The sequence below is a fragment of the Nyctereutes procyonoides genome, unplaced genomic scaffold, assembly GCF_905146905.1.
Source record: "Nyctereutes procyonoides isolate TBG_1078 unplaced genomic scaffold, NYPRO_anot_genome, whole genome shotgun sequence".
NCBI classification, from domain to species: Eukaryota; Metazoa; Chordata; class Mammalia; order Carnivora; family Canidae; genus Nyctereutes; species Nyctereutes procyonoides.
The window spans coordinates 51,969,659-51,994,828 of NW_026575131.1; the positions used below are offsets into that span (position 1 = coordinate 51,969,659).

General features: G+C 43.7%; 1 protein-coding gene across 1 annotated transcript; it reads left to right on the forward strand.

The window, feature by feature from the left end:
• The first annotated feature begins 703 nt into the window (after window positions 1-703).
• LOC129521671 (zinc finger protein 558) lies at window positions 704-22,288 on the forward strand. Its single transcript, XM_055343353.1, has 8 exons — window positions 704-980; window positions 2,412-2,518; window positions 7,248-7,344; window positions 7,870-7,958; window positions 8,559-8,685; window positions 17,038-17,133; window positions 17,782-17,864; window positions 18,361-22,288. Exons 3-8 carry the CDS (start codon window positions 7,314-7,316, stop codon window positions 19,141-19,143), a joined length of 1,209 nt encoding a protein of 402 aa, XP_055199328.1. The 5' UTR covers window positions 704-980; window positions 2,412-2,518; window positions 7,248-7,313; the 3' UTR covers window positions 19,144-22,288.
• The last annotated feature ends 2,882 nt before the right edge of the window (window positions 22,289-25,170 follow it).

A 25,170-nucleotide genomic window follows, 5' to 3' on the forward strand; every position in this document is an offset into this window, starting at 1 on the left:
GATAGAGGAGGAAAGGATGTTGTTCTCTGGGCAAAGGACTGGGAGACACTGCTGGGAGTGAGGATATTTTGCTGACTTTGTATCGCTTTCTAAAGTTTTCCTGTATGTGTATCTATAACCTCGTAGCCTCCCCGTCCCCGCGAAATTCTTAAAATAGCGTTAGATCTCTAAGACAAGTTGTAGAGGAATCTGCATATATAATCCCATTTTTAAAGAAATTAAGACAGCAAACATGCACAAAAAAAATAAATAAAAAGCCCTAAATAGGGGCACGTCGTTCAATAGGGTTGTGCGGTGCCGCGGGAACGTGGAGAAAGGACTGCAGGAAAGTTGTCCCTGGCGCGCCCGGCGGCTGAGTGCAGCCACGGAAAGCTCCGCCCCCGGCCCCGCCTCCGGCCCCGCCCCCTTCCCACCGTCCCGCCCGCCGAGCCTGTTCCGGCCACTCTCCCCTGCCGCGGGAATTAGTCTCCGCCCAACGCCCCGCCCCCTGGCCATGACCCCGCCCACATCCCCGCCCCCGAGCTCGTTCCCGCCCACCGCCCCCGCCCCCTGGCCACGGCCCCGCCCACAGCCCCGCCCCCGAGCTCGTTTCCGCCCGCCGCCTCGCTGTTCCCGCCCACAGCCCCACCCACAGAGGAGTCTCCGCCCGGAAGCCTGGCGCCGCCCACAGCCCCGCCCCCGGAGCTGGTCTCCGTCCCTGGTGCTGACCCAGCCCGGGGCCCTGGGACCCTCAATAATTGAGCCGGGAAATCCCCCGCCGGAGGCTGGGGTGCGCGGCGGTCGCCCCTGCCCGCACCACCCCCCCCGCCGGGGCCCCTAAACGTCCTTCTCCGCGGCAGCTCCACAGAGACCGGAACCGGGGCGCGAGGCGGCCCGCCCGAGACCGGAAGCGGAAGCGTGGGGCGGTGCCGCGGAGGGAGCCTCGGGTGGTTTGCTGCGTGGGGTGTGCGGTCTCCTTCGCGCGTGACCGGCTTCACGTGGTATGTCTGGTCTCCCCGGCGAAGGGCCGAACTCGGTGCGCGGCGGGCAGTCCGGGGCTTCCGGCGGGCGCCCAGGGAGGGGCCCGGGCCGCGGGCGTTCGCGGTCGCGGTCGCGGTCGCGGGCTGTGGCGTCCCCGCGCCCCTGCGTCCCTAGCCGGAGCGCCGCAGACCTCCCCCGGGCTGTTTCCGCAGGTCGGTCCCAAGCGGCTGATCCTCCCAGCTCCGGACGCCACCGACCCCGCTCTGAGGGCTGATTTCGCGCACACACACGCACCCCGGGGACGTTGAGCAACGTCAGGAGGCATTGTTTTGGTTGTACAAACAGGGGTGTGGGGAGGCGCAACCAGCATCTCGGGGGTGGAGGCCAAGGGATGCTGCTCAGCACCCCACCCCCCACCCCCCACGACGATGCATTATCAATAAGGCAGGGGTCCAGGAATCCTGCTCTCGGGCTGCAGAATCTCTGAAGTCCCGAGTCAGCCGAGTCACTTACGGGCCCCCTAAGTGACAAGCCGCTGCTTATAAATAAAGTGTCTGGAGTCGGCGGGGCGCCTGCGTGGCTCAGTCGGTTAAGCTTCCGACTCTTGGTTTCCTCCCTGGTCACCCTGTGGGGGGTCCTGGGGTCCATCCGCCTTCAGGCTCCTTGCTCAGAACGGAGTCGGCTTGAGATTCCCTCTCCCTCCCCTTCAGTTCCTCCCTCCACCCCCACCCTCCGCGCGCGCGCGCTCTCTCTCTCTCTAAAGTAAATAAATATTTATTTTTCTAAAGCTTTTATTTATTTATTCATGAGAGAGAGAGAGAGAGAGAGAGAGAGGCAGAGACACAGGCAGAGGGAGAAGCAGGCTCCATGCACCGGGAGCCCGACGTGGGATTCGATCCCGGGTCTCCAGGATCGCGCCCTGGGCCAAAGGCAGGCGCCAAACCGCTGCGCCACCCAGGGATCCCTAAATAAATCTTTAAAAAATAAAAATTGGGGGCAGCCCCGGGTGGCTCAGCAGTTTAGCGCCGCCTGCGGCCCAGGGTGTGATCCTGGAGACCCGGAATCGACTCCCGCATCGGGCTCCCTGCATGGCACCTCCTTCCCCCTCTGCCTGTGTCTCTGCCTCTCTCTCTCTCTCTCTGTCTCCCATGAATAAATAAATTAAATATTAAAAATAAATAAATAAAAATTTGAGAATAGTGTATGTAGTCACCATAAAAATCTTTATCCAGCCAGATGAGTTGAGCAAGTCAAATGCACGCACAGTATGACACAGCTTTCTCCCACTTACGGTGCAGATGGCTGGATGGGAATCAGGTAAATCCAATTTACACTTTAAGTAAATGAAAAACAAACAAAAAAGGATGGGTGGGTGGTCTTTCTGTCTGAGAACTATAACTACCTTTAAAAAGGCCTCAAAAGCAATCTTTGTGCCTTTTTTTTTTTTCTAGACAGGAAAAGGATTTCTCCAGCTCCAGTTTGTGTTAAAACCAGCTTCAGGGCCCACCAGCCTCAAAGTCCACCATCCTCACTGATCCGTGGATTTCGGTGTGACCAGGTGAGTACTTGCAACAGGTTCCAGCAGCTTCCACTGTTCAGAGGAGCTGTTAATGGGCTTTCCTGTGCTCAGGTGGTAATCACAAGAAGCCCCTAAGAGCGAGGGTATCTTAAGAAAAATTATTTGTATGTTTGATAGATTATGTTCAAAGGAAAGATACTAAGGTGAGTGTGGTTATATGTGTGGAAATAAGGCAGTAAATACAGTTATATGCAAATAAGTACACATTAGAAAAATATGTAAATAACTAAATGTGTGTTATTTAGTTATTTAGCTAGGGAAAGACAGATTTTCTTGCATTCCATAATACTAAAAATTTCAGGATTTTATAAATAAGCATAAATATATGAAATTTTTACATATATATGTAGTATTACAAGTCATCCCACTAAAGATTAGCAGGACTACTCAGCAACATTCCTCAGGCCCATTCAATTTGACTTCTAAGCCCTGTAAATCCTCCACAAAGATTCAAAATATATGACAGCTGTGGGGGGAAAAATGCTTTTAACTTCTTTCTATGAATAATAGAAATGTAAAATTGAATGGCCCAGCCACCAGATGCATGTTGAAGAAGTAGATTTTTTTTTTCTTAATAAGATTTAAGATTATTTAGAGGAATATCCAACAACAGCTTAGATTTTGAAGGTTAGGGCACTAGTTTCCACAAAGATTGTCCTCTCTACCTTGTCGTCTGGCAGGAATTAACTTCATTTCTTAAAACTTTTCTGAAATAATAGTCTGATGATTCACATTACAGAGAATCCTGTTAACTATTTAATTGTCGGGTTTTACTAATTACGTGTATGTGCCCCTTTTTCATTCTCGCTTTCCTGTAATGTTTTGGAGGGGAATGTTTATCTGTCATGCAATAGGTATTTTTTGAGTGCACAGTTTATGGAGATCAACCCTCCTTGTTGATTTGAGACTGAAAGGTTTTCCAGGACACAGGACATTTAGTGTTCAAACCAGGACAGTTCTAAGCAACCAGGATGGCTCATCATCTCCCTGAGCCAGACCCTGGGCCAGATGATAGAGACCAAACAGAGAGAGCCAAACAGACCTTGTTCTGCTGCCATGGAATTTATGTTCTAATAGGAAATTGTGATTTTATTTATTTATTTTTAAAGATTTTACTTATTTGAGAGAGAGAAAGCACAGGTGGGGGGGTGAGGGACAAAGGGAGAAGCAGACTCCCCGCTGAGCAGGGAGCCCACTGCGGGGTTCCATCTGAGACTCTGGGACCATGACCTGAGCCAAAGGCAGATGCTTAACCAACTGAGCCACCCAGGCACCCAGGAATTGTGATTTTAAACAACTAATGACGGGAGTGATGTGGGAGCTTGGCAAAGAGCACTCAGTCGAGGGAACAGAGAAGCCTTCTTGAGAAGAACTGATATTTAGCTAGCTGTAGGGTTAGCTGGAGCAAGGATATGGGATTACTTTCAGGAGAGCATATCAGGCAAAGGGAACCACATGAAGACAACCCCCAAAGCAGGAGAGAGCCTTGTATGCTCCAGAAACTGGGAAGACAGGTCCAAATCTAAGACCTGACCTGGTCCAGCCTGCCCTGCTCTGGGCTGGCTCACCTCCTGCCCCCAACTTGGTTGTCTCAGCTCAGCCATTCCTATCTTCCCAGTTCCTGGGAGCCCTGTGACTCCTCAGCTCAGTGACTAGAATCTTCCTAACTGTAAATTGGGTCTCTGGTGGGGAGAAAGGAAACATCCTCCACCTCCACAGCAGTTGTCTGGGTCTCCGGGACTCACTCCAAGCCTCAGGGAAAGTTGGAGGTGAGAGGCAGTATTCATTTCCTGTGGCTACTGTAACAAATTTGCAGAGACTCAGTGGCTTAAAGCAACACAGACTTATTTTCCTGCCATTCTGGGGTAGAAATCCTAAATGGGTCAACAGGGCCACATTCCTTCTGGAGGCTCTAGGGGAGACTCCTTTTCCTTGTATAAAAAAAAAAAAAAAAAAAAACTGGTTTTAAGGAGTTGTTCCCTAACTCCAGGGAAAGGAGGCATTCATTCCATAGATACTGCTCTGAACCTTCATTTTTTTTTCACCTGAATTTATTGAAGATAAGAATTTCTATCAATACTTAGAGGTCCTCCTTTCTTTTTTGGCTGTATGTTTCTTCATTCTTTATTTACTTTAAAGATTTTATTTATTCATGAGAGACACAGAGAGAGGGCAAAGACATAGGCAGAGGGAGAAGCAGGCTCCCTGCAAGGAGCCCGATACGGGACTCAATCCTAGGACCCTGGGAACATGCCCTGAGCCAAAGACAGATGGTCAACCACTGAGACACCCAGGCATCCCATGTTTCTTCATTTTGTGGATATTCCCTAATTTATTGAGCTAATTCCCTATTGATAATCCATTGTATTGCTTCCAGTCCTTTGATATTATAAGTAAGGCCGAGGTGAATCATAGCACCCTTGCCAGTTAGTATTTGTGTATCCTCAAGATGGGCTCCTAGAAGTGTGATTGGCAGGGAAAGTGTAAGTGTTGCATTTTGCTTGAAATTGGCAATTTTCCTTCCATAGAAATTGTGCCCCAGAAGTGTATGAGAGTAGCCTTTACCGACAGCTTGCACAGAGATGTGGTCCACCAGGTCTTTGTTGATCTGACAGGTAAAAAATGGTATCAGTGTAGTTGCAGTGTGTGTCTCTGTTATTAAGAATAAGATCAGGGGATGCCTGGGTGGCTCAGTGATTTAGTACCTCCCTTCAGCCCAGGGCATGATCCTGGAGTCCCAGGATCTAGTCCCGCAGCAGGCTCCCTGCATGGAGCCTGCTTCTCCCTCTGCCTGTGTCTCTGCCTCTCTCTCTGTGTGTGTCTCTCATGAATAAATAAATCTTTAAAAAAAAAAAAAGAATAAGATCACTGTGATTCTATCAAGGGTGGTGTCCTTGAAATGGTAGTGATGGAAACCAGAGTGTCCCGGGTTGAGGAGGGTGTGGAATATGAGGAAATGAGATAGAGAGTAAGACACTTGGCCTGTGGTCAGAGAGAGAGGCTGGCCAGTAACAGAAAGAAAACTACCCTTAAGATAGATTTATTTCACTGCTGAAAACCACTGCATCAGGTTTAAATGGTGTAGGAAAGGATCCAGTAGAGTGGGAGAGCTGGGAGGAAGGGCAGGCAGGAGGCAGTGGGTTGTGTGCAGCCCCTAAAGCAGCAGGTGGACCGGGGCACGGAGCAGAGCCCAAGAGCTGGGCCTTCTGCAGAAGGGGACATGGCTCTGGGTCTGTAACAGGAGGGAGGGCGGAAACCTTGGTGCACGTGGCCATTTGGGCAGCAACGCAGGCAGGTAGATTCATTCTCAGGAAGGTTACTTTGAGAAGTAGGAGGCAGGACCATCTGCCCAAAGTGAGGGTGTGTTTGTTTTCTGTTACCATCTAACAGATTGTCCCAAACCGCAGTGACCGAAAACCATAACAATCATGTGTTATCTCTCATGGTTTCTGTGGTTCAGGAATTCAGGGCAGCTTAGCTAGAAGGTTCTGGCTCAAGGACTTTCATGAGTTCCTAGCAGGGTATCAACTGGGGCTGCAGTGATGTGTGGCATTGGCTGGTGCTGAGGGTTCATGGCCAAGGCCTTTCACTCCCAGGCTGGCCCTGTTGGTGCAGCTGTTGGAAGGAGGCCTTGGTTCTTCTCCCAGAAAGTCTCTCCATGGGGCTGCTCGAGTTCCTTGCAGCGTGGCTAGCACCCAGCCTCGGAAGTCACCTCCAAGGTAGTCTTGTCTGGCAGGTCAGTCTGATGCAGGCGGGTGTGGACACCAGGAGGCCTGGGTCATCGAGGGCCATTTAGGAAGCTGGTTAATGTGGAGGGAGAGGGGAGGGTGTGTGAGGTGTAAAGAGATTCGAGCAGGTGGGTAGGGAGCCACCCTGACTTACAAGACACCCTGCAGGGTCAGGGGCTTTTTGCGTGTTGGTGACCGCGTTTCCCTAGAAGTGGCAGCATTACAGCCCTGGTGCCGGCGGAGGATGGGAGTCCTGCCTAGTTGGGAGTTCTTCTGGGTGAGCGTGAAGGTGGGGCATATAGATGAGGAAATGCGTACGTGAAGGGTCATGAAGTCCAAAGTGGGGAAGCGTGAAGTGAGAACAGGGAGCATTGGGGAAGCAGGAGAGCGGCTGGATGGATCCCTGTGTGGTGAAGGAGATGCTGAGTGAGCAAGGATGTAGTTTAGGAGGCTGGGTTCAGAGACATTTCTGAGCGGTTGTTCTAGATGGTAAAATAGTGTCAGGTGATGATGAGGTCTTGGGTGATGCAGATGGAAGGTGCAGCCAAGGTGGATGGGAACAAACGTGTGACACAGTGAGGTCATCCTCACGAGCTCTGACATCATCCAAGGGTGCTGGGACCAGAGGTTGAAGGACTCAGGGCAGGCAGGTGCCAGCGACCCCAGTTGGTAAAGGGTTGTGCTTGGGAATGTGTGACGACCACCTGGATGGGAAGAAGGTGCCCTGGGACCCAGTGAAGCTGGGGACTTGAGTGGGGTGGGACAGGCATGTGCTGGTCGTACTGGTCAGGACAGAAGAGGACAGGTTATGCCTTCACGTGCCCTGCGCCCATCACCTGCTAAGCAAAGTGAAGACCCAGGACTGGAGAGCCCACTTGCATTTTGAAGGAGGACATGGCGGGCAGGCTGAGGCAGGTTCGTCCTCAGTAGCGGGAGAGGGAGAGAGACTGGGAAGGCTTCCTGTTTCCCGTTTCTTCCAGAGCCTGGCCTGCGTGCACTGTGGGGACAAGAGCACGAGCATCCAGGTTCTCTGTCGGGGTCACAGGATGGCGGCCATGGTTCTGTCTCCCACCTGCGGTAAGTTGGGGGCCCCCAGAGCCCCGGTGTTAAAGGCGCCTGCACCACAGAGCAGGAAAGGAGGGGCTGAGTGGTGAGGCAGGAGTAGAGGCCCGAATGTCCGGGGGTCCCTGGGACCCCAGGTGGTTCTTGGGATTTGGGGATCTGAGCGTCCGTGGGGGTGTCACCTGTGTGGTGAATGTGGGAGAGCCTTTGAATTATACCTTTCATTCTTTCTATAAACTTGATAAAGTAACAGTGCTGTCCCTTGAACTTCAATCTCCTCATCTGTGAAATGGGAATAATAATGTCTTCCTCCAGGGCAGTAAGAGCCTTGGGCCTATTTTTTGGCCCTGGTGAGACAGGGCTGTGCCCTCGTGTCCTGTGAAAGCTCTGTGTGTGTGTGTGTGTGTGTGTGTGTGTGTGTGTGTGTGTGTGTGTGTTGGGGTATGGCCAGTTACAACTAAGTGGGGGAAGCCTCCAAACTGGTGAGTGCCAGAGTATAGAGCAATCCTAGATTCTTCTGACCCATTTCTTCTTCTCCAGCTCAGCCTTCCCTGTACTCGGCCTCCCCTCAGAGAGGATGCGTGGAGGGGGAAGGGTTGGCTCATGGCTTCCTGACAGGCTGGTTACCGGTGAGTCACATACTCTTTTTTTCCGAATCATTATTCCTCTCATCGGCAGTTGGCTTTGTTATCTTTCAGTGACTCAGAGCCCCACAGCGAACCAGGTCTCAGACAGGCCAGGGTCTGAGGGTGTCTGATAGGGGGTTAGGGGCTGCCACAGGAACGTCAATGTTTGTCAGCGTTTTTTACATTTTCATAGTTTCCTCTAGGGTCGCTGTCTACATCGTGCTCTGCTGAGAGTTTTAAGGGGAAGGTAAACTTAAGTGTCCTAGAGTCAAGTAATTGATGATGGCTGTTGGGAAATCACTCATTCACTTACCAAGTATTTCTCTGACATCTACCATGACCCGATCTTATGCTCAACCCTGAGATTGAGGGAATAAGACTGCAGTGTCACAGTCTCACTGGAATAAGAGAATCACCTACGTGTTAGAGGTACGTTTAGCCTTAGGAGTGGGAGTAGGTTGACAGGAGAGGAGCACTGCAGGCTGAGCTCAGAACCGCACCCAGGCATCCTGTGCTTTGGGTTCCCTGTTTCAATCCTGTCATCCTCCTGTTAACTTGGTGGGGGTGGTCCTTGGCTAAGCCATGATGTTTGTGACCACTCAGGACTCGGTGACCTTCGAGGATGTGGCGGTGGAGTTCAGCCAGGAGGAGTGGGCCCTGCTGGACCCTTCTCAGAGAACACTGTACAGAGATGTGATGCGGGAAAACTGCAGGAACCTGGCATCTCTAGGTAAGCCTGACCTCAGCCCTGCATTTATTTCATGATGCAGGTGACAAAGATAACATGATGCAGGTCCTCTTTTTTTTTTTGTTTAAGATTTTATTTATTCATGGGAGGCACAGAGAGAGAGAGAGGCAGAGACATAGGCAGAGGGAGAAGCAGGCTCCCTGCGGGGAGCCCCATGTGGGACTCGATCCCAGGATTCCAGGATCAGGACCTGAGCCAAAGGCAGAGGCCCAACCACTGAGCCTCCCAGGTGCCCCTCCCTCCTTTTTCAGTTGACATGACATTCACAAACATGAAATTTACCACTGTGACTATTTTAAGCTTACAACTCAGTAGCTTTCCATACAGCCAGCAGCCCTAACATATCTAATTAAAGAACATCATCCTCACCCCTCGGCCTCTCCCTATCAAGTGCTCAGTCCCCATTACCTTCCCCCCAACCCCTGCTGGCCACCACTAATTTACCTTCTGTTTCTATGGATTTGCCTGTGGAGAACATTTAATATCATTGGAATTTTAAAATACGTGATGTTTTTTTGTCTGGCTTCTTTCAGGCAGCATAATGGGGTTTTTTGTTTTGTTTGTTTGTTTGTTTTTTTGTTTTTTAATATTTTATTCAAATTCAGTTTGCCAACATATAGTATAATGCTCAGTGCTCATCTCGTCATGCGGGCAGCATAATGTTTAAAAGTCCAGCTGTAGTGTTTCATGTACCAGTTCGTTATTCCTCGTTATGACTAAATAGCATACCTTTTTATGGGTCTACCATATTTTTAAAATTCATTCATCAATTGATAAACATGGGTGGTTTCCACTGACTGGCTGTTATAAACAATGCTACTATGAATATTTGCGTTCAGGTTGTTGTCTGAACATGTTTCTACTTTTGTTGGGTATGTGTCTAGGAGTGGAATGCTGGGTCACATATTACTACGTTGAGCTTTTGGAGGAACTGCCAAACTATTTTCCACAGCCGCTGCACCAGGGTGTGACGGTTCTGATTTCTCCATGTCTTCGCCAACATTTGTTTTTCTTTTTTTTATTATTATTATTATTATTATTATTTTTATTTATGATAGTCACAGAGAGAGAGAGAGAGGCAGAGACATAGGCAGAGGGAGAAGCAGGCTCCATGCACTGGGAGCCCGACGTGGGATTCGATCCCGGGTCTCCAGGATAGCGCCCTGGGCCAAAGGCAGGCGCCAAACCGCTGCGCCACCCAGGGATCCCTTTTTTTTTTTTTTTTTTTTATTTATGATAGTCACAGAGAGAGAGAGAGAGGCAGAGACATAGGCAGAGGGAGAAGCAGACATAGGCAGAGGGAGAAGCAGACATAGGCAGAGGGAGAAGCCAACATTTGTTTTTCTGACCATAGCCATCCTCGTGGTTATGAAGTGGGATTTCGTTGCTGTTCTGATTTGCATTTCCCTCATGACTAATGACCTTGAGCACTTTTTCACGTACCCGTGGGCTGTTTGCAGATCTTCTGTGGAGTCCTTCACCCAGTTTGAAATTTGATTGTTTATCTTTTGTTCTTGGATTATAAAAATATATTATATATTGTGAATACTGGTCCCTTATCCACAATATGATTTGGAAATCATTTCTCCCATTTTGTGATGTATTTTCATTTTCTTATGTCCTTTAACACATGAAAGTTTTAATTTTTTTTAAAGATTTATTTATTTGAGAGAGAGAGAGAGAGAGCGCGTAAGTGGGGGGTGGGGGAGAGGGAGAAGCAGGCTTCCCTCTGAGCAGGGAAGTCTGATGTGAGGCTCCATCCCAGGACCCTGAGATCATGAGCTGAGCCAAAGGCAGGTGCTTAATCAGCTGAGCCACCAAAGCACCCCAAGTTTTATTTTTTTTAAGTTTTGATTTAAATTCCAGTTAGTTAACATACAGTGTTAGATTAGCTTCAGGTGTACAATACAGTGATTCAGCACTTCCGTACATCACCCAGTGTTCATCACATGTGCCCTCCTTAATCTCTACACCTACTTAACCCAGCCATCACCCACCTCCCCTCTGGTAACCGTCCGTTTGTTCTCTATAGTTAAGAGTCGATTTCTTGGTTTGTGTGTGTCTCTTCCCCCCACCCCTTTCCTCATTTGTTTTGTTTCTTAAATTCCACATATGAGTGAAATCCTGTTTTTCCAAACAAGACATCTGGATAGCCAACAGACACATGAAAAGATGCTCACCATCACTCAATATCAAGGAAATTCAAATCAAAACTACAGTGAGAGATATTACCCCAGAGCTGTCAGAGTGGCCAAAATCAACAACACAAGAAACAACAGGTGTTGGTGAGGATGTGGAGAAAGGGGAGCCCTCTCACACTATTGGTAGGAATGCAAACTAGTGCAGCCACTGTGGACAACAATATGGAGGTTCCTCAAAAAGTTAAAAATAGAACTACCCTATGACTCAGCAGTTGCATTCCTAAGTATCCAAAGAATACAAAAATATTGATTTGAAGGGGCACATGCACCCTGATATTTATAGCACCGCTATCAACAATGGCCAAATTATGGAAAAGCCCAAAGTCCATCAACTGATGAATGGACAAAGAAGATGTGGTGTACATTTGCTTCAACGTGGATGGAACTGGAGGGTATTATGCTGAGTGAAGTAAGTCAATCGGAGAAGGACAAACAGTGTATGTTCTCACTCATTTGGGGAATATGAATAATAGTGAAGGGGAATATAAGGGAAGGGAGAAGAAATGTGTGGGAGATATCAGAAAGGGACACAGAACATAAAGACTTCTAACTCTGGGAAATGAACTAGGGGTGGTGGAAGAGGAGGAGGGCGGGGGGTGGGGGTGAATGGGTGACGGGCACGGAGGGGGACACTTGACGGGATGAGCACTGGGTGTTATTCTGTATGTTGGTAAATTGAACACCAATAAAAATTAATTTATAATAAAAAAAAATACTAATTCCAAAGAGATACATGCACCCTGATGTTTATAGCAGCAATGTCCACAATAGCCAAAATATGGAAAGAACCCAGATGTCCATTGATAGATAAATGGATAAAGAAGATGTGGGGTGTGTGTGTGTGTGTGTGTGTGTGTGTGTGTGTGTGTGTGTGACTTAATGTAGTCAAACTTGTAGGACAGAAGTAACTATAAGGCCATAAATTGTTAGGAGGCTTAAATTGAGTTTAAAATCATATACATGTGAATAAATAAATAAAATCTTTAAAAAAAAATCTCTGTGTCTCTCATGAATAAATAAAAAAACTTTAAAAAAAAAAAAAAAAAAAGAAGATGTGGTGTATGTATACAATGGAATATTACTCGGCCATACAAGAGAATGAATCTTGCCATTTGCAATGACGTGGATGAAACTAGAGAGTTTTGTGCTAAGCGAAATAAGCCAGTCACGGAAAGTTTTAATTTTGATAAAGTTTTTATTTTGATGGATAACTATCGTTTTTCTTTTTTTTTGCTGTTCCTTTGGTATCATACCTAAGAAGTTATCGCCAAACCCACCAAAGCTTTGAACATTTATCCCTGCTTTCTTCCAGGAATTTTTCTAGTTTCTCTTCAATTAGGTCTTTGGTCCTTTGCCCATTAATTTTCAGTATAGCTTAGAGAAAGTGCCAGTTTCATTTTTTTTTGCTTGTGTTTACCTAGTTACCCAGCATTTCTGTAGGAGACTTTTCTTTCCTCCTTGAATTATTTGTACTCCCTTGTCAAAAATTGACCACACTTGGGAGTTTCTATTCACTCAGTCCCATCCCATGGATCTTTATACCTCTCCTTATACCAGGACTGCAGAATGTCCATTACTCTTGCTTTGAAATAAGTTTTGGTGTCAGGGAGTGTGAGAATTCCTATTTTGTTCCTTTTCAAGAGTGTTTTGTCTATTTGGGATCCTTTGCAAGTTCATGTGAGTTTTAGGCTTCGTTTGACCATTTGTACAAATAAAAGCTGTTGGAATTTTGGTAATGATTGCACTGAACCTGTAGATCACTGTGGTGAGTGTTGTCATCCTAACAATATGAAGTTTTCCAATACACATCTTTCTGTTACTAATTTTTTATTTGATCCTGTTATACTCAGAGAAAATACTTTGTACGATTTCACTGTTTTAAAATTTATTCAGACTTGTTTTATGGCCTCACATATGGTCTGACTGTTGTGGAGAATGTTCCATATGCACTTGAGATGAATGTGTCTTCAGTTGTGGAGCAGAGTATTTTATATGTCTGTTAGGTCTAATTAATTTGTAAGATTGTTTAAGTCCTCTTTTTCCTTATTAACCTCCTAACTAGTTGTTCTGCCCCTTGCCAAAGTGGGGTGTTTGCAACAAAGTTTGGAACTATTGTAGAATTTCCTATTTCTCCTTTCAATTCTGTCAGCTTGAAATTTAATATGTAGAATTCTGTTGCTACTGTCTGTAATGGTTACATCTTCTGGATGAGTTGACCTTTTTTAAGAAATTTTTTAAATTTATTCATGAGACACACACACACACACACAGGCAGAGACACAAGCGGAGGGAGAAACAGGCTCCATGCAGAGAGCCTGACATGGGACTCGATCCCGGGTCTCCAGGATCAGGCCCTGGGCTGAAGGTGGCACTAAACCCCTGAGACACCCGGGCTGCCCTGAATTGACCTTTTTATCATGAAATAATTTTTTTGTGTGTTGTAATAGTTTTTGTCTTAAAGTCTATTTTGCCTGAAATTAACATAGCTACATTCTCTTTTGGCTGCTTCTTGCATGGAATATATTTTTCTATCTGCTGACTTTCAGCCCCTTAGTGTGTTTAGATATAAATTGAGTCTCTTATAGATAGCATATAATGGAATATTTTTTATCTATTCTGCCAAAATCTGCCTTTTAATTGGACAGGCTAATCCATTTACATTTAAGGTAATTACTATTAAAGATTCATGTAGGTAGGCCATTTTGTTATTTTCAACATGCCTTACACCATTTTTGTTCCTCAGTTCTTTCATTGTTATTTTTGTGTTAGATGTTTTATAGGGGGCCACTTTGATTCCCTCTCATTTCTTTTTGGTTTTTGGTTATTTTTTTAAATGGCTGTCCTAGGGATTACAATGAACATTTTAACTTATAGCAGTCTATTTTGATTTAATTACCAACCATGTTTCAATAGCATACCAAGATACCAAGTTTTTGCTCTTGTATAGGTGCACATACACCACCCCCTTTATATTGCCTTTTCACAAATTATATCTTTATACTTTCTATGCCCATTAACATAGATTCATAATTACCGGTTTGGACATTTCTCTTTGAAATTATATAAGAAAAAAAAGAATTTCAAGTCATAAATTTGAGTTAAAACCAAAAATAAAGAGCCAATTATTATTGCCTTATGTATTTCCATTTATCGGGTTCTTTGTTTCTTTGTGTGGATTTGAGTTGATATCCATTATCCTTTCATTTCAGCCTGAAAGCCTCCCATTAGCATTTCTTGTAGGGTAGATGTGCTAGTGATCTCTGTGTCTCTCAGTTTAGCCTACTTGAGGTTTCTTAAGCTTCTTGGTTGTATACATTTGTTTCTTTCATCAGTTTTTTGGAAGTTCTGGCCATTATTTCTTCAAATATTCTTTCTACCTCATTCTCTTCTCCACTACAGGAACTCCCATGATATGTATGTTGGTATGTTTGATGGTATCCTATAGATTTTTAGGGTTCTGTTCATATTTCTTTCATACTTTTTTTTCTATTCTTCTGATGAGATAGTATAAATGCTTATAGATTCTTTCTTCTGCCCGCTTATTTCTGCTGTTGGACACATCCTCCAAATTTTTCATTTCAGTTTTTTACTTTTCAATTCCAAAATTTTTTACTTGTGTTTATAATTTCTATCTCTTTAACACGTGTTCTATTTCATGAGAATTCATCCTTAAGGTTTCCTTTATTCTTTTTTTTTAATTTTTATTTATTTATGATAGTCACACACAGAGAGAGAGAGAGGCAGAGACACAGGCAGAGGGAGAAGCAGGCTCCATGCACCGGGAGCCCGACATGGGATTCGATCCCGGGTCTCCAGGATCGCGCCCTGGGCCAAAGGCAGGCACTAAACCACTGCGCCACCCAGGGATCCCTCCTTTATTCTTTATATGGCTTTCTTTTCGTCTTTGACCATACTTAAAATAGTTTATTTAAGTTCTTTGACTAGTAAGTCTGATGTTTGGGCTTCCTCAGGGAGGAATTTTTTTTTCCTGTGATGGGCCACACATTTGTTTTTTGCTTGCCTCAAAATCTTGTTGAAAACTGGATATTTGGAACATTGTTATATGGCAATTCTGGAATCAGATTTTTCTCTATCACTAAAATTTTTTTTGTTACTTGTATGTTGTTAAATGATACTCCTGAACTAATTTTGTAATGTCTGTATTTCTCACATGTGGTCCCTAAAGGCTGTTTTGTTAACTTCATGGCTAGCTAGTAGTTTGTCAGAGATTAAAAACCTGTAGTCTCTGCAGATGTGTTCTGCATGTGTGTATAGGGCATACCTGCAAAATCATCAGGTGGTTTACAACTCAGCCATAATCGTCACTTTCTGCTTGTGCAGGACTTGAAGGTCAGCCAAAGCTGAGGACTTAGCACTGTTTCAAGTCTTTTCTGAGCATGTGACCAATCCTGGCTTTCTAGATTTAAAGAAATAGGAGGGAAAAACATTTTTTAAAGATTTTATTTATCTGAGAGAAGAGAGATCATGAGTAGAGGGGAAGGGTAGAGGGAGAAGCAGATTCCCTACTAAGCAGGGAGTCCCAATGTGGGACTTGATCCTAGGACCCTGGGATCAAACCCTGAACCAAAGGCAGACGCTTAACTGACTGAGCCACCCAGGCACCTTAGGAAGGAAATTTTTAAAAATTTACCCAAACAGATTTACCCCAAAGATAACAGATGCAATGAAATGCCGGGACACCTGCACCCCGATATTTATAGCAGCAATGTCCACAATAGCCAAACTGTGGAAGGAGCCTCGGTGCCCATTGAAAGATGAATGGATAAAGAAGATGTGGTTTATGTATACAATGGAATAGTACTCAGCCATTAGACACGACAGATACCCACCATTTGCTTCAACGTGGATGGAACTGGAAGGTATTATGCTGAGTGGAATAAGTCAATCGGAGAAGGACAAACATTATATGGTCTCATTCATTTGGGGAATATAAAAAATAGTGAAAGGGAATAAAGGGGAAAGGAGAAAAAATGAGTGGGAAATATCAGAAAGGGAGACAGAATATGAGAGACTCCTAACTCTGGGAAATGAACTAGGGGTGGTGGAAGGGGAGGTAGGCAGGGGGTGGGGGTAACTGGGTGACAGGCACTGAGGGGGGCACTTGATGGGATGAGCACTGAGTGGTATTCTATATGTTGGCAAATTGAACACCAATAAAAAATAAATTTATAAAAAAAATTTATAAAAAAAAATTTCCCCAAACATCTTATTCCACACTTTTCCTCCCAAGTTTCTTGGCTAGTCTTTTGTTTTCTGGGCTATTTCATATGTCTCTGGTGACAGTGGCTAGTATATTTGCCTTTATATGTGTTCAGCATGTGCCCACTGAGTAGGCAGCTCAGCCTTTGGAGAGTTTGGAGTTAAATAAAGGCAAGCCCTTTGAGCCAAACCTGCAGAAAGGTCAAAACAAATAACCACAGAACTTGGAGAATAAGGTCCATCCTGCTCCCTCTTGTCCTAGAAATGTGGGCTGTCATCTTCAAGGTCACAGCCAAAGCAGGACATAGAGGATGAGACAAGGGTCAGTCAAAATGTCAGCTGGTTGTTGTCTTTGATTAAACATTTTCCAAGTTGCTGTGAACTTTTGTAAGTTTCCAAAGTTCTGATAAAGTTGATTCTGATGGTTTTCCCCAGTTCACCATTTTTGTAAAGTTACAGACTTTTGGTTCAGTTTCCCTCAGTTTTCACTATGATCACTTCTCACAAGTCTTTCTGAAGCACTTCTGTGTCCTTGGATCAATACTGTCTTTAGAAATAGTGATGAGTGAGTCCTCACCCTCATGGAACTTTTTGTGTGATGCCTTCTCTGTGAATGAACAGCTGTTGCTTGCCCTGACTTTATATTCTCCATGGTTAAAAGCTTTAGAGCTTCTGATATATATGTAAACTTGGACATGAACTCTGGGACTGTTTATGTCCTGTCATCTGGACATTGAGTTTGCTTGAATTTTTGCTTCTTGAGAGTTACTATATTCACTAGAGTGTATGCATAGTTACTCCATTGCTGCAAAAGTCCTACTCGATCATCTTCGGAATTGTTGGTTCCAGTTTCATAGGATTACTTGTCACCTGCACAGTCACCCAACATCATGTGTCTTTCCTCTTTGAACAGGATATCATGTTGATAAGCCCAGTCTGATCTCCCAACTGGAGCAAGAAGACAAGGTGATGACAGAGGAGCGGGGAATTCTCCAAGGCACCTGTTCAGGTGAGCACCAGGTAGACAGGTGGATATGCATCTTTTTGAGGAATAGCTCTGGCCGGTGATTTGGAGCATGAGAGTATTACATTTAGGAAATGTCAATCAGGGAAGTTTGTATAGTGTCCTTTTTTCTGACAGAGATGGTCAAGAATTTTGGTATGAGCTTCCCTATGTATGTTTTTTCACTCCTTTTTATCTTTCTATTCAACACCTCAAACATTACCTTGGACTTGGAGGGAAAAAAAGACCTCTTTTCCTTTTTTTAAAAAATTAAAGTGTAGTTACATGCAGTGTTAAATTAGTTGCAGGTGTACAATGTAGTGATTTGACAAGTTTAAGTTACACTATGCCCACCATAAGTGTAGCTACCATCTGTCACCATACAATGCTATTATAGTTCTTTACCTTTTTAAATAAATCTCATATGAGCACTTTTTCCAATTCCTTCCTACTTTGCATTCCTGATAATCCCTTCTTCTGTAAATTTCTCAATGGTCTTAATCATCTTTGAATCACTTTTTAAAAACCTACAATTTTCATATTCCTATCTCTTTCATGGCAAACCTCAAATATGCTGACCCCTCAGAGTCTGCATTTACTCATATGTGCATTTTTTTTCTCCATCAACTTTAATTTCTTTTTATTTTGTTTCAGATTTGGAGACTGTACTTAAAGCCAAATGGTTAACTCCTAAGAAGCATGTATTTAGAAAAGAACATTCTAATGGTATAAAAGCGGTAAGACTAAGATAGCTGATTTCTGGTTTTTCACAGTAGGAGAATAAGTTAGAAAAGTCACAAAGTTAACAGAGTCATTAAAGAAAACTATCATTTATACATGAGGAAATTGTGTCTGTGGAAAGATAATGAAAAGTATGAAAAGTTGTCAGTTTGGAGAAAACTATAAATTAGCTCCAAACTTGTTTCCTCACTGGGAGTTTCCACAAGTAAATATTTATTTAAATGTGACTAAGATATTGACTGCTGAAATATAAAGTGGTCTTAAGTTTATTAGAAGATGCTCTGTGATTATGATGAGGACTTGTGGCAAAGTGTCTATCTTTTATAACTTCTGAGAGCCCAAACTGCGCAGAAGCCATATACATGAAAATAGCCAAAACATCATTTGTAATAATGAAACAGAATCCCTGGGAAAGAGAGTCCATATGCATAAAATTCATTGAATATTAAAAATAGTATAAATTATAGTTATCATTCATCTCTTAACCAACAGGAAAGAAGTCACCTTGGAGTGAAACTCAATGAATGTAACCAGTGCTTTAAAGTCTTCAGCACAAAATCTAACCTCACTCAGCACAAGAGAATTCATACTGGAGAAAAACCCTATGACTGTAATCAGTGTGGGAAATCCTTCAGCAGTAGATCTTACCTGACTATTCATAAGAGGATACATAATGGGGAGAAACCCTATGAATGCAATGACTGTGGGAAAGCCTTCAATGACCCTTCATCCCTTAGACTGCATGTGAGAATTCACACTGGAGAAAAACCCTATGAATGTAATCAATGTTTTCATGTTTTCCGCACTAGTTGTAACCTAAAAAGCCACAAGAGAATTCATACAAGAGAGAATCACCATGAATGTAATCAGTGTGGCAAGGCCTTCAGCACGAGGTCCTCCCTTACTGGGCACAACAGTATTCATACAGGGGAGAAACCTTACGAGTGTCACGATTGTGGGAAAGCCTTTAGGAAGAGCTCATATCTGACCCAGCATATGAGAACTCATACTGGAGAAAAACCCTATGAGTGTGATCAGTGTGGAAAATCCTTCAGCAGTAGCTTTTCTCTGACTGTGCACAAGAGAATTCACACTGGGGAGAAACCCTATGAATGCAGTAACTGTGGGAAAGCATTTAATAATCTCTCAGCTGTTAAGAAACACGTGAGAACTCACACTGGAGAAAAGCCCTACGAATGTAATCACTGTGGAAAATCTTTCACCACTAACTCTTACCTTTCTGTGCACAAGAGGATTCATAATAGGTGGATATGAGTACAGTAACCAGGAAAATATTCGTTGATTTCTCATCCCTCTGGCAACCGATGGTAACTCACTAGATGTATGCGTTATCTGTTGCTGCATATTTCCCTCTAAAACATTGTGGCTTCAGACAACATACATTTATCTCACAATTTCTGTAGGTCAGGAATTTGGAAATGGCTTAGCTGTGTAGTTCTGGCTCAGGATCTGTCATGAGGTGAGGTCAAGACGTCAGCTGGAACAACACTCATCTGAGTCTTTACTGCTGAAGAATCTACTTCCAAAATGGCTCACTCACGTGTCTGGCAGGTTAATGCCAGTTGTTGGCAGGGAACCTTCGTTACCTCACTCTCCACAGGGCTAAGTATCTTTATGATGTAGCAGCAGGTTCCTCCCAAAGCATTTGATCTGTGGGAGAACTAAATGCAAAAGCCACATTGACTTTATCAACCTAGCCTCAGAAGGACATATTATCACTTCTTCCAGACTGTATTGCTCATATAATGTGGGAAGAAATTACACAGGGTATGTATATCAGGAGACGACAGATTGTAAGAAACCATCTGAGAAGCTTGCCATGAAATCAGTGGAGAAAAGCCTTTAGCAGACTCTCATTCTATCCTATATGAAGTAGCCTTCAATAACTCATATTAATTCGCTCTGGAGAGAAATCTCACATGTGCAAGCTTTGTGGTAAGCTTGTCAGCTCAAACTCACCCCAATGTGCAGAAAAGATTATGTATGGGGAGAAACCTGAGGAATGCAGTAGCTGTAGGAAAGCCTTCATGATATTTCTAGGGAGTCAGGTGACAGTTCACACTATGGAGAAAGCCTTTTCAATATCATCAGAATGCAAAAGCCTTCAGGGACACTCATCCCTTAGAGCACATGTGAGAAACCACTAGAGAGGAATATCTGTAGAAAGAATGTGGAAACCCCTTCAGCACAAGTCTTTGCATTAACTGAGCAAAAGATGGGGAAATATTCTGAATACAATTACTATGGGAAGGCCTTGAATGTTCTCTGAATTTTTAAGAAGCATGAGGATTTCTTCTGGAGAGAAAGTCCTATTGAATGTCATCAGTACTGGAAAGTCATTTTTCCACATTCCTTAGGAAACTGAGAATTCACTGCAAAGACGCTTGTGAATATAAAGACCAAGGGAATGCCTTTAATAATACCTCCTACATTAGGAAAAATATGAAGTTTTCTCTGGATGCAAAACTTGTGGGTGTATTAATTTTGAAAAATCTTTCAGTGATTCTTTGTTGATTTATGAGAACTGACTTTGGAGGCAAACCCTGGAAAAGTAATCAGTATGAGGATGCCTCCGCTCTTTACTGAGTGGCCACAAAATAAACTGGGACCAGACATTTATTAATAGATAGTTGAGTGTGGGATTACTTTTACAGTGTCTCATCCTAAGATTGGGCCACGAGTTTGTTAGTTTTTAGTCTTTTTGTTTTAGTATAAACACTTATGTCTAGAGCCATACTCTAAAATAAATGTTAAGTTATGTTCCATAGTTTTGTATTTAGTATGTTTGCTATAATTTACTCTTTAAAAAATCAGTACGTAGCATATTCAAAAAAGCATTTCTGAATATCTCCTGAGTGAATTAGTTTATCATAGAGGAAATTAGACTATATTTACTATATACTTTTCCTAGTTTAATGGCATTTTTGTCAGGTAAGTGGAGTTTATGACACTGATTCTTTTTTATCTTTCTACCCTGGTATGGTATTTTGTTTAGCTTCTTTCCCAATGTCCATTCTCCCCTACTTATTTACTTTAAAAATGTTTTCGTTGTTGTTCAAGCTGTCAATGAGCAGGATTGAAAATACTCAATCTCCAAGGCTTCTTTGAAGCCCAGAGGGGTATTGCCTTGCTCTGCTGACCATGAGAAATAGGTAGGAGTCACTAAGGAGAACATCATCTGACTTGTTTGCCTCACCTATATTCTGTTCATCTTACCTGTTCTTTCTCTTGAACGTGGACTCAAGGCAAGAGTTGAAAGAGCTATATTTTGATCATGATGACAAAAACCACAGTGCAGCAAAAAATCACAATGATATGGGCTCCTCCAAAATCTCTGATTGGCAGTATCAGCTCTGGACTGCTTGTTCACAGACTTGTCCTTATATGATTAAAAATAACCTCTAACTGGTTGAAGCCAAAGTCATTTTTATTTTTTGGTTTGTTTTTGAGGTGGTATTCTGTTCATGTCCAGCTGAATGCAATATCTAACTAGTCAACCTATTAGTTGGTCACATTTTGTAAGTGTTCATGTTTCTTTGAAAATAATGTATATTCTCTAAGTTTTAGATGTAGAGTATGTGCCTATTAACTCAAGCTAATTGTGTTTTCAGAGATAGTATGTACATTCAGATTTTTGTCCTCAGACTTATTTAATGATAGATATGTATTAAAGTCTTCTGCTCTGGATATGGATTAACACTTTTTTGCCATTTCTGTCATTTTTTTCTAATATATATTTTGACATATAACTGAGTACATTCAGGATTAGTTTTTTTTCTTGTGAATTGTTCCTTTTTATGTAGTGGTCATTTTTTATAGTGTTATTTCAATACATTAATAAAGGACTAAACATTTACATAGCCCTTCCTATAGGCGAGGCATTCTTCTCAATGCCTTATGAATATTAACTTACTGAGTACTCAATATAAGCTTAAGGAAGCATGTACTGTTATTATCCCCATTTTACAGATGAGAAAACTAATGTGGTGTACCTGTAATTTACCTGAGCTCCCTGTCTAGTAAATGGTAGAGCCAAGTTTTGAACCCAGACAGTCTGTGCTCTTAACCACAAATCTTTCTATTAAATATATTCTATATGCTAGGCACTGTTTAAGACACTGGTGTTTATAGCAATGAATGAAACTCAAGTTTTGTTATTGAAGCACTTACGTTTTAGTGGGGGAAAGATGGATTATAGAAAAATCAAGAAAACATGCAACATAAGCGTTCAACAGAAAAGCAAAGCACTGGGGCACCTGGGTGGCTCAGTGGTTGAGTGTCTGCCTTCAGCTCAGGTCATGATCCCCAAGGTCCTGGGAACAAATTCTGCATCAGGCTCCCTGCAGGGTGCCTGTTTCTCCCTCTGCCTATGTCTGCTTCTGTGTGTCTCTCATGAATAAATAAATAAAATCTTTTTTTAAAAAAAAGAAAAAACCAAAGCATTATAAAATAGTTAAGGGAGATTGGGATCTTACCATTGTATATAAAATAGGAAGGGAAAGCCTTTTAGTTAAGGAACACTTGAGCAGAGACCTTAATGAGTTGAGACAGTGAGTCATGAATTTGTGTGGCAAGAGCAGTCTTGGCATGCAAAGTCTCACAGCATAGAAGCCAGTGACACTGGAATAGAACAAGCTGGGGACAACAAAAGTGTGGTAGAAGTTGATATGGTCAGAGACATGGTGGATCCTGATCTTGTTGGGTCACATTAAGACTTTTTCTTATACTTGGAACAAGTGGGCATGTCAGTCAGAGTCTCAGCAGGAAACAACTGACACAGACGAGGGCAATCATAAAGGAGTTTTCATAAAGGGGCTAGTCACAGAGTTGTGGACAGGATATAGGATAACCACAAGAAGTGGCTGGTACCTAGTAGCTGGTAAGGACAGGGCTCTATTAACATCCCTAAGCTGGAAAGGGCAAGAGAACGGAACAATTGTTGAAATCCAGAGACAAGAAAGGAGAGAATTGCATTCCAAGAGCTGGGAGGTCAGCGGTAGCATTCTGCAAGAAATAGCCAGAACTAAACTTATTTCATGTCCAGGATCCCCATTGACCAAACCCAACCAGACACCAGAAGGCAAGGACACCTATTGATGTAGTTCATACTGATTAATGTTACTAGGTTCAGCAAGGTAGAGAAAGTAGGTCAGTTGGGGCAAATGGAAACTATCCAGAACTATTCACCCCTTGTGTTTCTCAGAATCTACTCTTGTCAGTCGCCTGGGCAGAAAGTTCATATCCCTGAATTCTGTTGGCTACTATACTTGGCATTGGGTATTAAAGCATTGATGTTCCCACCTAGAGTCTAGAACAGTTGCCTTCACAAGTATTCTTCATATAAGATGGGTCATGGGGCTCTTGGGAGGAAAGCACACACACAAAAATTAACCTAAAAGCCCTAGTTTCCAGAGGGGGAACACTTTTGCCAGTAAAGTAAGGGTCCCATTGAGCTTTATGATTGCTTGGAGACCAGCACATGAGGAAAAGAAGTCACCATGGCTTCTGGCATGTGCCAGAAGATGTGGGGCTTTTGTTGCACGGTAAGGGCAGAGCAGACATTTGGCATTCAGGTAATCCTCTGGAATTTCCCCCCCCCAATTTTGTTGATAAATAAATGTAGCAGGTGTATCCTGAGAAGGGGATGTTGACCAAGTGTTCAGACTCCTCAGGGGTGAGGATCTGGATCATCCCTCCAAGTAAGCCGCCTGGTCCAGCAGAGGTCATAGTCAAGGGTGAAGGGAATCTAGATGGGATAGAAGTGTGATGATTATCAGTTGTGGGGCACCTGGGTGGCTCCATGGGTAGAGTGCCGGACTCTTGATTTCAACTCAGGTCATGATCTCGGGGTGGTGAGATTGAGCCTTGTTTGGGACTCCATGCTCAGTGTGGAGTCTGTCTCTTTCTCCCTCTGCCTCTCTCCTCACTCATGCTTGCTCTCTCCCTCTTTCTCTCCCTCTCCAATAAACAAAATCATATATAAATATATATAAATATATTAAATATATATATTGCTTCCCTGGAGAGGAAGAAACTTAAGAGAGTAAGGAAGAAGCTCCAATACATTTTATGGCCTCATGTATGACATACCATCATTTCTGCAGGATTGAGTGTATCATCTGGGTCATGTCTGATTCAATGTGGGAGGAGACTGCACAGGGCACAAATACCAGGTGGCAAGGACCCTTGATGGCCATCTTGCAGGCTAGCTGATGCACCCACTTCTTCTCTAGGCCACTATTCCTTTATCAGGCCAGAATTCCTTTATTCTGCTCCACTTTTCTCCTGAGAGCCTGGTTTCAGGGTAGCTGTTTGGAGCCTTGTGGATTCCTACGTGGGGGCAGAACAACTTGGAAGATCTCCTTTTCCTCTTTACTATTTTTTATTCCTCTCCCATCTCTATCCCTCTCAGTCTTGACCCCAGCTCCAGCCTTTCTTGCCCACTAGTGTCCTTTGAGTAGATGTTCTGAGGATCAGCTGGGGATGCAATGGATAAGAAGAGTCTGCTAGGGCAGGAAATGTTGGAGGAAGCTTTGCTTCCTGAGTCCCTGTCCCCTGAATAATGGGAGCTTGGGCTCTGCTGGCTTATCAGGACTATGATTGTCTTCCTTATTCTGACCCTGGGGTCCTCACTATTCCTCAGGACAGGGGACACTAGGTTTGATGGGGACCTATCTATCCACTATAACCTGGGAACAGAGATATCTGTATTGCAAGAGGAAGCTGAAAAGTTGCCTGCTGGGGTTCAGATTGTTCCTTGTATTTGGAATAAAGGATGGGGGTCACCACAGAGGCAGTCATCTTATGCTGCGAAAAACTTGAGGGATTTGAATGGTGGTCTTCTCTCCTTATTTGGATAAGGGTGCTGCTTGCTGACCCTTCTATCAACTTCTGTTTTTGTAATAAAAGGGAAGAGATGCAGTTTTCTGGGAATGCTTGACACCCAGGTTGGAGAACCTGGAGGGTTGCCTGTTGAAACTGGTATTGCTTGCCTTGGGAGAGACAGGTTTACTCTTTGCTGGGGTACTCCTATCTCTGGTCTGAGGGAGTAAAGGGAGGCAAGCTGGGATTTGTGTTGATAATGGTGTGACATTTGCTGGGGCTCTTGCTCCTTTAGTGTGTAGGGGACTGTAAATTGCTTTTTGGTGTTTCCATCATTTCTAATCTTGGAGAGAGAACAAATTATTTGCAGAAGCTTCCATCATCAGATGGAATCCTCATGATGTTGGGGGTAACTGGAAAGTATGAGGCTGGAGCTCCTGTTGTCTCTGGTGATGGGGG

What these genes read in the sequence shown, in the direction of transcription:
- LOC129521671 (XM_055343353.1), top strand. Translation starts at nt 7,314, where the DNA reads ATGGCGGCCATGGTTCTGTCTCCCACCTGCG. An exon ending in GGTTCTGTCTCCCACCTGCG is followed by an intron (nt 7,345 to 7,869) that starts GTAAGTTGGGGG and finishes CTTCTTCTCCAG; the next exon opens with CTCAGCCTTCCCTGTACTCG. An exon ending in TCCTGACAGGCTGGTTACCG is followed by an intron (nt 7,959 to 8,558) that starts GTGAGTCACATA and finishes GTGACCACTCAG; the next exon opens with GACTCGGTGACCTTCGAGGA.